At 47.0% G+C, this 12,576-nt stretch overlaps 1 protein-coding gene across 1 annotated transcript in view; it reads left to right on the forward strand.

Annotated features, from left to right (window-relative positions):
- Window positions 1-576: 576 nt before the first annotated feature.
- PDE9A (phosphodiesterase 9A) overlaps window positions 577-12,576 on the forward strand; it is a 53,290-nt gene continuing 41,290 nt past the window's right edge. The window contains exon 1 of the mRNA XM_056329415.1: window positions 577-3,721. Within this exon, the coding sequence (XP_056185390.1) occupies window positions 3,653-3,721 (69 nt within the window). The 5' untranslated portion in view covers window positions 577-3,652. The remainder of the gene's footprint in view (window positions 3,722-12,576) is intronic.

Below are 12,576 nucleotides of genomic sequence, written 5' to 3' on the forward strand. Positions count from 1 at the left end.
AAATCCCTTTGGAGATTACCACCCTGCACTCCCCTGGTTTGGATGTGCAGCTACCCACAGCAGGTTGCAAAGGGTAGTTTATTTCTTGAGTGCTGCAGGAAAACCTAGGTTTTAGAGAGGCTGGGGGTCGTGCTGTGGTGGGCGCCATGGTGTGAGCACAGTGACTTCAGGACGGGGGAAGTGAGCCCTGGAAACCCTGTCCCATGGGTGTCTGTAGGTGACTGGCATTGATGGGGGTGCTTGGGAGAAGCTATAGATTTTGGGAAACTATTTCAAAAGGATGTTGTTACCTCAAGACATGTCTGATGGGCAGATCCTTGGGGGGACCACGCAGGCTGGCAGTCTGCAGTGCTGCCCTCACCTTACCCTCAATGGCTCACCACCTCAGTCCCATATGCGTAGACATAACTGGAGGCAGGGGGACAGAGGGGACAGTGCCAGTCCACCCCAGGCCTGCATGAAAAGTGGTTTGGGCAGTGCTTTTCATCCCTAAAGCTTTCCAGCCACCCTTTAGACAGGGTTTGCAACAGGGGAGCAGATCTCAACTCATACAAAGACAGCATGGATGTTTTGTGTCTCAACAGCAGTGATGAGTCCAAGTGCGAACCGTGTGTGATCTGAATATCCTCCAGTTACACCTTGGAAATGCTAATAAAGCTACATCTGAACCGTGTACATGGAGCAGATGCCAGGATCGGGAGACAGAAGCACCTTTTTTACTCCTTGGGAGCACCCACTGGGCTAAGTGACATCTGGCTGGGGTGCTACCAGATCGTTGGGCCAAAGGCTCAACCCCCACACATCTACTTTTAAGGGTTGTGTGTACAAAGTGGTGTGTGTTAACTTCAGTAAACAGCTTAGCAGAAAAGGCAAAGCAGAGCTGTGCAACACTTGATGTGCCACCTGTGGTTTGGGGGTAATAGCCTAGTGCTGCCCTTAGCTGGTCAAAATGCTCCTTCAAGGCAAACAACGGAGAAACGTCATCTGGAGCTGTGTTGCCAGGATTTGGCCCAGCTGATGAACTGTTGAAGGGTTTGGGAAGATAGAATAATTCTTCTAAGTAATTTTTGCCCCATGTTGCACAGTGTAGAATAAAATAAGGAGATTCAGGAGGGTTAAACCAGCTAAAGGAAGGCAGCAATCTCACGGAGCTGCACATCCTCTTTAAATACCATCTGTTGTCAACTTTCAGTCATGGGCCTGTGCTGTGCCTTAGATTGCATCAGGTTTTTCCCATAATTTCTGAGAGGTCAGCTTTTGTAGATTCACTTCTACATGAAAAGTTCTTGAAAAGTGCAGTAGTCAGCAATTTTACAGCAAAGCTGTAAAAAAATTATTTTTTTCCAACAAGAATTAATGTAATTAAGGGGGAGTGGGATGCGTGCTGGAGCTTAAGAAACACAATTTAAATCCACAGGGACAATGGGTATGTAAGAGGGTGAAGAGGCAGGAACAGGTTCATTGCCTGGATTTTGGAGCCTGTCTTTTTGCTGGCTGGAGAAGCTGGTCACTTTTTTAAATAGAAATCAAAGGGTGAATGCTCACCGGTGTGAGATTTGGGTCACTAGATGTCTCAATGATGTGCAATCAAATCCCTCAATGCACCAGTGACCTTGTCTGACCACTTCTGGGGCAGGTTGTCACGGGGGAAGATCTCAGCTTCCTCCTCTACAAAACCAAACACCCCATGCGCATCTCCCAGTGTGAGTGCTCTTGGTGCCTCTTTCCAAATGACTGCAGTTTTGTTGCCATGGCCATCTTCCTCAGATACCTGCCATTTGTCAGTGGGGTTAAGGCAATGCTTAGCAGAGCAGGGTATGAGATGATCAGTCACAGAAGCCCTAACTGATGTACAGAAGCAGTGGGGATGATGTGGCAGGGCTGTTGCAGTGGGAGAGGCTGCTCCCACCTCAGAATAGCCATGGACATAGCCTATGGGAGAGCCTCAGGGATTAGCCTCCAGCATAGCTCACAGGATAGCCTATGGGATAGACTGCAAAATAGCCTAGAAGATAGCCTAGGGGCTGGGCTCCAGGGCAGTTTACAGGATAGACTGTAAGACAGCCTAGAGGACAGCCCACAGGATAGCCCTACAGTGGCAAGGACTCTCTCCTGGAGCATTTCAAGTGCCTGCTCCAAGCTGTTAGAGAGGAAAGATTTGAAGCAGAGGCTTGCACCTCCCCGAAGAATCGCCTTGCTGCTGGCTCTGAGGGCATTAGGAGTACCACTGGCTTTGGTCTGAAAGGCCAGCCTGGCTCTAGCTCCCAGGCTGGCTCCAAGACCTGCTCAGCCCTGCCAGCTCTTACGAATCCACTTCGCACAGCGAACAAGCCCTGCCCGTGTGTTGCAGGGGGCAGCTGAGGCTGCGCATTGAGCCGTAGCCCGCAGGGCCACATTGGCTTCCTCTGCAAGTCAGTTGCATCTCTCTCAAGTTGCAGCAAGGCCCTGGGGGTGGGCAGGGAAGGCAGCACTAACGCTGCTGCTGCAACTCCAGCTGTCCCAGACTGCAGCGCAAAAGAGGCCAGGCAATGTTTTTGCAGCTCCTCCATCAGAAGCCTCAGAAAACACCAAGAACTAACACTCACAGGACGAGCTGTTTCCAGCCACTGCATGCTTGCAGCCCATCAGCCAGCCTCTCCCCCGTGAAGGCAGAGGAGCCGCTGCCTCCAAAGCTCTCTCCCCTCCATGACCAGCATCACCCTTCTCCGCCACTGCTCCAGCTCCTCACAGGCGCAGGCACTGCAGCACAGCACAGACACAAAGCAGATGGCATTTGGCATCCGCTCAGGGAATCGACTGTCGAATGCTCGTCTCCCTCCTGGTTTTTGGCTGTGACTTCCCACGGGAGATGCCTTTGCCAGGACACTTCACATTCCCTTAAATAACAAATTCCTTCACTCCAGGTGTGGCACGGGTGGTGCTGGGTGAGAGTGTGGGCTTCACACTTTCTTCGTGCTTCTGGAGCTTACAGGGTGAAAAAAGCTACTGCTTTTTCTTTCCATCCTTGTAATGATAAGAGGAGGGATGCGGCAATTAAGCTGCTGAGTTTGGGCTGAGACAGCTGGAGCCCTGGCCAGCTCAGAGCAAAGCTGGGAGCCTGTCACACGACCCACAGGGTGCAGGTAGCTCACCAAAACGGTCGGCACTAATTAATAACTACGGTCCTATTTCAGCATAAAAACGAATGACATCTCTCACCACCCTGATGAAGGAGGGTTTTTTCCCCCCTCCCTAGCCCCCCCGGGGGATAAGTGCCACTTGGTCTGGTGCATACCAGGAGCTGGTCAGCCCCAGGGTCAGAGCTGCAATGTGGATGCCCAGCAGCTCTCAGCCCTAAAGCCGAGAGGGGTTGTTGCTATGGGAATTGAGAGGGCACTTGCAGACAGCATCTGGAGCCTGTGTCTTTCCCTGTCTGAGGCAGCTGGATTTGGAGGGAAGCAAAACTAAAAGGAGGTGGCAGAGAGAGACAGAGGCACAGCAAAATGCATGCATGTTAGAGGAGGGACCTTCCCAGAATGAGAGTACAGTGGGATACAGAAGAGCGGGGACACCAAACTGGCAGGCAGCGGTGGCTCAGCTTGGTAGGATAAACCTTATTTTCTGCTCTGTTTGACACTGGAAAAAAGTCTAGTGAAAGCCCAACTGTAGCAAGATGGGATCTGCCTCTTCAACTTACCGGCCCAAGTGTATTTATTTGGATATTGATGGAAGAATTCAAAAGGTACTTTTGCTGTTTTTCACAAAGTAGCATCTCCAGACGTAGCAGCAACTGAGGGCTGTTTGCTGCACGACGTATTTCTGTAACGCAAGTTAGATGCATGTTTGCATTCAGCGCAGTTGCACGCTTCAAATCTCTTTTTAAGGGGAAGGGGGGGATCTTGAGCGCCTTCTGCTTTGTACATGGATGTTTGTTTAAAGGGGAAAGGGGAAGCTGGCAGCAGGGGAGGGCTGGGTGCTGCCAGCTTTTGCTGCTGGTGTGGGGATCCTTGGTTTAGCAGCTGTGCAGGCTGCCTCTCCCAGAGTAGCGTCGCAATGTGTTTACAAAGTTTTGCCTGGGGAGAGGTTCTCACCAAGCAGTGGGAGCCAGAAAGCATGGCGTGCCGAGTTATGTGGAGATTTTCTGCCAGGGGTTTTAGCAATGGGCATTTTGCTACTGCCAAGCTGAACGGCAGGCAGGTGCCTGACTGCTGTGCGATGGGGTGTGCCGCTGCATCGCCAGGGGGCTGGGAGGTCCCCACCACCTTTGCTAAGTTGTTCATAAATGATGATAAATGTTAATTAAAAGTTTCAGTTCCATTAGCCTGCCTTGTTTGCTGAACCACGGTTCACAGCACAGGGAAAACTGCAGGAGAAATATATTCTGGCTGAAGGGAGAGCTCGCATGCTGTTGAGCTGACAGCTTTTAAACAGAAACAATGCCGCTGCATTTTTGTAATTTTTTTTTCTTTTTGTCAGCAATTCTTTGGCTACAAACCAAGTGCCTTTTTTGTAATTAAGAATTGCTGCAAGGCTCAAGAGCAAGTAAACTCTGACTTGCAAAATACAAATCTCTCTTGTCTTCTTGCTCTAAATTTTCATTTCACCTAGCCTCACCTTTTGTTTCTCCTTTAAAAAGAAACAGCAAAGAAACCCTTTCCCTTCCCTCCCCTTTGCTGTATGAGTGACTGCAGTAAGGAGGTAAAGGGAGAGCTGATACAGTCCCGTCCCACCACGCATGCCTCTGTTGCCTGCTGTCCCCTCTGCCACTGCCCTGGAGACCCACCGTGACCGTCAAAGTCATATCCTCGGGAACAAGACCTTGGAGAATCCAAATCTGCACCAGGAGCAGGCTGCTCCTCTTCATCCATCTCAGGGCTTAGATGTGACAAAGGTCCCTCCGCTGCCGCGGGCTCCTCTGTACTGGTGGGAGGGAGCGTGCTGGCTCTGCCGAGCTGAAGGTGCCGCTTCTCTTTTGCCAGGGCTTAATGAGTTAGTTGCCTGATGGCCCCCAGAAGCAAGGCTTGTACAGAGCTCCTCGGCATCTTTGCAGTTCAGTATGAAAATGTTTTGGTATTTTGAAAGGGTGGTGAGTGTTTCCATAGATGTTGGGAAAGCACATTGTCTGTCATCTGTGCTGGTTTAAAAAAGAAAAAAAAAGCGTTTCTCAGAACCAGTCTCTGGAGAGTACTTTTGACACTAAGAACGCAGAAGAGGCACAATCGCAGACCAAGCAAACGCAAACTCAGGCGGATTAAGGGGGGGTTTGTTCTCTAAATGTTATCTGTTTCTTTTTGTCAGATGTGAAATTCCATCTGTGCAATGTTTGGAAGGATTCCATTCCTGCAGTAAAAATGCCATGTAAATGGGGTTCATCCAGGGGTAAGCAGGGCATATCTCAGATTCTCATGCCTCCTCAGTAACAACGTCATTACAAAGAAAAAAAAAAAAGCCACCCTCACAACCCTTAATCTTCTAAGGAATGCAGTACTGGAGGCTTCTACAGTGAATTCATTAAATCAATGCTAAGCTACTCATCAACCCAGTAACGAGGTAGGAGCTTCATTATAACAGCACTTGTTTGAAAGGGCTCAGCTCCAACTTGCAACTGGCTTGCTGGACATGCCAGCGCTGTGCAATAGAACCGGGCATCCTCTGGTAGTGCTAGCTGTGATAGCAACTATTCATAGGTAATTTTGGGTTTCCACGGCCTCATCCTGAATTTTTACCGGTGCAGCTGTAGGGCATGCTACTGACTTTGGGAGAAGTTGTTTCACCTCAGCACTGGGGTAAATGAAGGGACAGAGCAGGCTCAGAGAGCTGCATGCCACCTCCCCTGGGAGCCTGCACATTGCAGATGAGCACTTGACAGGAGTGTTGAATTAAGCTAAGTAGGTTTGTGTGTTGGCAGGTCCAGAGGGGCACAGCGAGGGAGGCCATCACTGAAGGAAAATTTGCTGGCTTGGAAACCCTTCACAATAGTCACTGAAATAATGGAGGCACCATCAGCAGGGGTTGAATGAACGTCTAAACCCAAGGCCAGCAGGTCCCAGAGGAAAGGCTGAAGTCCATACCTGCAAGGCTGGTGCCATGAACAACCAAAAGTCCCATAGCCTCCTGTGAGAGGGCAGTGGGAGGCTGGGAGCTGAGGGGAGCCCAGCCCAGTGCAGCTGTACATTGCTCCAACGTGATGCTGGGGAAGCCTCGCCCTCGCCTCCATAAATTACTCAGCTCCTGCCCTTTCTCCTCATCCCCATCCTGCCTGCAGCCTCAAAAGCTTCTGGTCGTTTGTCACAGTTTGATAAACTGACCTTTCGTAGACATGGGCAGGCACAAAACTATCTTCACCAAAGCTGACTGAGCATCTCCCTATGCTGGGACACAAGATGACCCACCCCAGCCCAGCACACACCAACCACGGTACCTCCACAGGCACCTGAGCTCAGGATCACCAAAGGGTGGGTTTTGTGTCCACCAGGGGAAGGCTTTGGGTTGCTGGTAGCTGTGTCCCAACCAAGGGCAGGGGATGGGGGTGTCCCATGGGGTGGCCGCCTGCTGAGCTGGTGGAGGTAGAGCTGAACACAAAGCAGGAGATGGAGGGGATGGCTGTGCTGGGGCGGCAGCAGAGGGAGGATCAAAGGCTCTGCAGTGTTCCAGCCGTGCACCAAACCATGACTCTGCACAAACTAGCTTCAAAGAGGTCACTTGTTCTTGGAGCTGACTGAAAAATGAAATTACAGCATAACGCACTTCCTATCCAGTGCCTGTGCAAAGGGGATGCACATGCAGGGGAAACAAGAGCTGCTCTGTTTGTTCATTTTTAAGGGATCCTTTCACCCAGAGACACGCAGCAGTTCATTTCCCACTTGCCTGGACACATGCCTCCCTCTGCACTTCGGCTTAGCACACCTGTGAAACACAGCCGTGTCCCACCCCTGCCACAGCTTGCTCTGCTGCCAGGCAAAGGAGAAAAAGGTGCGATGGGGGAAGCCGTGGCCCCGTTTGATGTAGGAGAAGGGGATCTTGCAGTGCCACTGTGGACAGGGATTTCTCATTGTTCCTGGAGTGCCACTAGATGGGACCAAGCACCCAAAACCCCCAACCTGCCGGCAGGAAGGGAGGTTTGCTCTGCCAAACCTGAGCTGGATCTGGAGTCTTATTTTCCTTCTTAATATTATTAACCCTTTGGCTGCATTTTTAAGAAAAAATCCTACTGAGTCTGTTTCAAATTAAAAATCCACCAGCAAGAAAATATTCCCCAGCTTGTGCCTGATCTTTTTCCATGAAGAAACTACTGGGGAACATTTTCTTTTGACCTTTGAGATTTAAATGGTAGCAAAACCAAACCAGCCAGTGGCCCTATTCCCAGGTGGGTGGCTTCATGGCTCTCATTTCCAAATGTCACAGGGTAGTGGCTTTGAGAGTTCCTCTGAGAAAAATACTTAATTCAAGAGGATTTCTGTTTCCAGTGTCTTAATCAACATCATATTTGTAACATGGATGGAAAGTCAGAGGGGTATAGGACCTCAACTAACTGGAAAAAAAGAAAAGGACCTCCACCTTTGTCAAGAAGTCTATGAAATCATTCAGGGTGGTATTTTCTTCCTCTTCAGAAAGCAACTAAAGAGTTTTGGAGTAATTTTGCTGGTTTTCTGAGTCATTCTGGATGCCAAACAGATAAATGACCTTCGTTATTTTCTCAAAGAAATGTATTGAGTTCAACCTTTCTGACTGCTGTACTGACCTGTGGAGCAGGACACTGAGCCATCCATAGCCACTGTTCCTCTTGGTCCAAGGTCCGCAATGAACAGAACAACATTAAGATTGCATTTTGGTGCTGTGGTTATTGCACTGAAACGTCAGCGCACCGGAATAATTTCTGTCATGTGAACTTCTCTTTTTAATTAGAACAACAGCAACTGTGGTATAAATGCCTAGACTCTAGCAAAACCAACAGATTTTTCCAGAGCGCATCGTGCTATTTTTAACACACCAAACTGGATTCAGTTTACAAAACACAGCAGAAAAATAATGGCATGATGATTGGTTCAAGGCGATTAGATGTTTTTGCATGCCGGTAACTCTTGGCACAGCAGGGCAAGCATGCTCTGCGGTGCTTATGGACCCCATCCCCTGTCTGTTTGGAATGAGGATTTAGGACAACACCCTTTCAGCTGCCAAGTGTCAGAGGGGTGTGCAGAGTGGGTGCTCATGGGCTGTGGGGGCATGGACACCTCTGGGGGCTGCTCTGCCTGGCTGGCGTTCACAGGTTCTTCCCATGCATGCACAAGCTGATGCCAAAACCCATTTTAGCACTGTGAGGTGTAAGTATGTTTTTGTGGGATCAAGGCCATTTTCTTACCGCTGGCAGATCTCTGTGGGTGAGGGAGGGTGCAAGGTCACACAGCCTGAGTCTGGCCGCTGGTCTTAGCTAACCCTGGCTTTCCAATTTTAGCTGGCCCCAGTGAATTCAAGGCAGCTGCTAGATGTTCTTGTAAAGCAGCAAGAAATGAACAGCAGGTTCCTAAAACTCCATCACATTACAGCACATAAACATTTTAAAGAGTCAAAATGGCTTAAAAGCATGGTTTTAAAAAAATGAAAGAAAGTGTCATATCAGAGGTCTCTCTCTCTCTCCTACTCCCCCTTCTCTTTCGTCCCCAGTGAGGGCTCCTCAGAGCATTTAGGGGACCAACCCATAGCCCCAGTACAGCTCTGTAATTCCAGCATAGCTCCATAATTCTTCTATGCCCCTCACCCAGAAAGGCTTGTTTGCTGCTGTTTATCATTCTGAAGTCACATGCAGTCTATTACAGTTGTTAGAGTTGCTGCTCACGTTAGCCAAGACAAAGTGTAACAGTCTCCTGCTAGCATTACCTATGAATGTGGACAAGCCAAACACAGCAACTCACGCGACTCATATACAATTCTTCTGGTTTACTACAAACAAGACAAAGCCATCTTGGTTTCAGCACCTTTCTAGCAAACTTATTTCTACAGCTTCAAATCAGCCTTTCACTGACCCCTCACCATACCTGCATTTCCTTACACCATTAACTAAGATTACCCTTCTAACAGTCCTATATTATCAAGCATGTTGTAATGTCAGACATTAACTGTGTGAGTAGTTTTGAAACAAGCAGCCTAGCTTCACTTGCATTTAGTGAGGACATTTGGTGCTAAAGCTTCCTTATTATTCAGTTTACAAAACATTTCAAGCCTAATGCATTAATGTGCTACAGGGTTAATTGTACTTAGCACTCCATTAGCAGCTAACATGTGCCCTTTTTGTGTTAAGAAAAGCCAGAGTATAGACATTTGTGTTATTGCTCAAAGGCTGAAATGTCTACTGCAGGAAACAATAAACTTTCAGCTCAGCCTCTCACAAACAGCCTTGGTTTATAACCTGGTTCCTGGTTATATTCCACCATTAATCATTAGTACTGAAAGACTGAATATTAGCAATATGTCCCTTAGTATAGTCAATAGGTTGCACAAGGCTCTCTTTAATGCAACCTCACTTCTTCTATGAGCCCAAAGGACTCTAAAAAGTAATGAGATCCTTCCTCGCTCATAGTGAAAGAGCCAGCCTCTGCCATGCTGTCTCTCTGAATGGATGTCCAAAACTGCCCTGGGGATCACACATATGAGTGAATCACAGATGTTTTATCTTTCCCAAAAAGAGAAAAATCTCTTTTCCTATAGCTTTCTGTTCAGGGATGTTATAGGGGTGGGAATTGCGACTTACCATATAGTGACGTGTCTCGCGATCTTGATACTTCAGCTCTGTCTGCAGCTCCTGTTTCTTATTTTAGGATAACATATATAATCAGGAAACTATAAGGATTCACCCCACTTAACCATTAACCGTAGCCATCTAAAAGTTAGTGATGAGTGCTCCAAGCTAGTCATGCAGTTTCCCCTGTAGTCAGTGGGGAGGTGGGTGCTATCTCCAGAGGATGATTCATCCCATCTTAAACTGGGTTTTGGAGACATGTGGGCTGATATATACCCTTTGGAAGTTGTCCTCTTTCTCTGCTGGCAAGAGAGGGAGTCTAGCAGAATGACATGCATGAGATGTTGAACTTGGAGATGGTTAAAGTTACTTCAGACAAATCCCACCTGTATATTTCACTTAGGTGTCCTGTTAAAATAAATGTTGTCACATCACTGCCCGAAGGTAAGTGTGGATCAGCAGGACCGCAGAGCTCCAGCTGCTGGAAGTAAAATAAAACATCGACCGCACTCCTCATCCTCTAACAGAAGAGATATTTAAAGAGTTTGGGGGAGCTTTCATTTTTGCTTGGACTCTCAGCTGAGGGCTTTCATGTTTTCTTCCCCACACATGCACATGCACACATGCACACATGCACACATGCATTTATTTCCTGTTCTTCTCTTAGGGAAGCCCCTACTACATCATGCAGTTGGCAAATCTAGCATACTATTTTTAATACAACCTAACATTCGAAGCTCAGATAAATGGGGTGGTTTTCAAAATATCAACTGTTAATTAGTGCAAGAAATAAAAAATAGATAGTTGGGATATAGTTGTGCTTATGCTATGCTTGTACCTGAATTCAAAGTATAAGAAACCTGGAAGATGTTTAGATATGGGATTTTAGGTAAGGCTGCTGTTAGATATTGGGATCTATGATAGTTCGTTTATTGCTGTTTTTTAAGGAAGACTTATTTGCTTACACGTCTAGAAATATAAATTCTTTCCAGTGATTTCTACACAGTGGTATCTGAAAGTCCTGGATCTTGCTTCATACTAATGTGGACAACAAAGACCACTGGAGAAACAGGGAAAATCACAATGAAAAAGTTCACATCAGCCTTCTGCCATAGCAATTCAGGAATCCTCCATGAAAGCTGCTCGTACAGAAGCAGCAACAATATTCACAGTCCATGCAAGATACATAACCGAGTTTTACCAGACTCTCTTCTGACACACTCTCTTCCAATCTCATTAGGAGCGATTATCATTTTAGGTTGTTTCCACTCCAGTTTCAGCCCTGACTGGACATTGATCACTGAGTTGAATGAAAGACATCACCAAGTGCTAGAAGTCTTGAACACAGCAGGTTGAGATGAGCAAAAGAAAGCAGGACTGGAAACTGAGGGTACACTGGCTTTGAAAATATTTTTGTATTATTTATTTAGGAATTTTACTAGGGTAAAAAAACCCCACAAATGTGAGTTAAATTCTTGGAAGAAAACCCAATTACCAACAGCAGATCAGAACAGGATAACATTCTGGATAGGGTTTGCAGTTTACAGAGAGGATTAACTGTTCTGAGGATCAAATATAGAACAGAAATTGAATTTGTAAGCTGTGTTTTTTACCCACCCTATCTGAAAGCAAAACATGATGTGACTAGTTGGAAACTGGTAGGTTGCGGAGTATGTGCTCAGTGGTCCCTTAGTAATACCTCCATCACAGTCCTTAATATTGAACTGTTCCTCTGAGTGGGGAAGCCAGTCAGAGTACCAGAGCTCCTAATCCCTACTCTTTCTGAGGGGTTTTGGAATCCTTGTCCTGGACCAGGGGTAGACACTATGGATTAAGAGACAATGCCTCCTTCTTTCAGAGGAAGATGTTTCAAAAAACTGCAGAACTGTCTCCAGGAAAGAAATCAGTCTCACAGAACCGATCTCTGGGCCAGGAACCAGCCATCCCCGTCAACTCATGCTGTCCTGCTTCACAGTCACTGAATGTTTCATCACAATATTATTTCCACTCCAAAAAGCTTCAGTTATTATTCATTCTGCTTTCCCCCGCTTTGTTTCATGTTATTTTCCAAGGCAGACAGAACCATTCCTCACTTAAATCAAATGGCTGCTTCTTGGTCTTGATGAAGACTCACTGAAACAATCAAGCAAAGCATTCAGAGAAGACTAGTTTTCCTCTCCTTTTTTTTTTCTACACATGGTAGAAGTTTGTTAACAGTGACAAAGACAGAAATATGAAATAATGTTAGTTCTCAAACAAGGGAAATTAATTGTTTGAAGATGCTGCATCACTTTTGAGGAATATATTATTTTTCTTCTGGCAAAAATCCAAGGGAAATGCAATTAACAGGACTTATATGTGGCTGATTTTCTTCGTGGCATTTAATTATCAGTCTGCAAGCTGAAGCAGAGGCCTCTGTTTCCCATGCAGTGCATCCCTACTGTAACTCTGCTTACATGTGATTTTGGCTCTGCCTTTGCTTTCAGAAATGACCCTGGCAACTGAGTGTCTTGTGTTGACCAATCTTGCAGGAAACTCTTGTACCATGAGACAATGTTGGAGTCCCTGTGTCCACTTTTTCTTGCAGGAGGTGTGTCAGAAGCTGAATCCCTGGCTTTTTTGGGCTGTGCTGACCTAGGTGATGAACTTTTTTGACACATATTATTGGGAAACCTGTCTGTGCCCTACACACACATGATCTTAGCCCACTACAACAGCTGTAGAAACTGCTGTGGTCTCCTGTCTTTGGCCTCTATTATGCTCCATAGCAAGGTCTCAGTTCTTTCCTAAGCAGTGGTATCTTCCAGTGCCAGGTATTAATGCAGGGAGTGAAGTGTTGTGGGACACATCGCAGCCACGGCTTG

Source organism: Falco biarmicus, chromosome 2 (genome assembly GCF_023638135.1).
Source record: "Falco biarmicus isolate bFalBia1 chromosome 2, bFalBia1.pri, whole genome shotgun sequence".
NCBI lineage: Eukaryota > Metazoa > Chordata > Aves > Falconiformes > Falconidae > Falco > Falco biarmicus.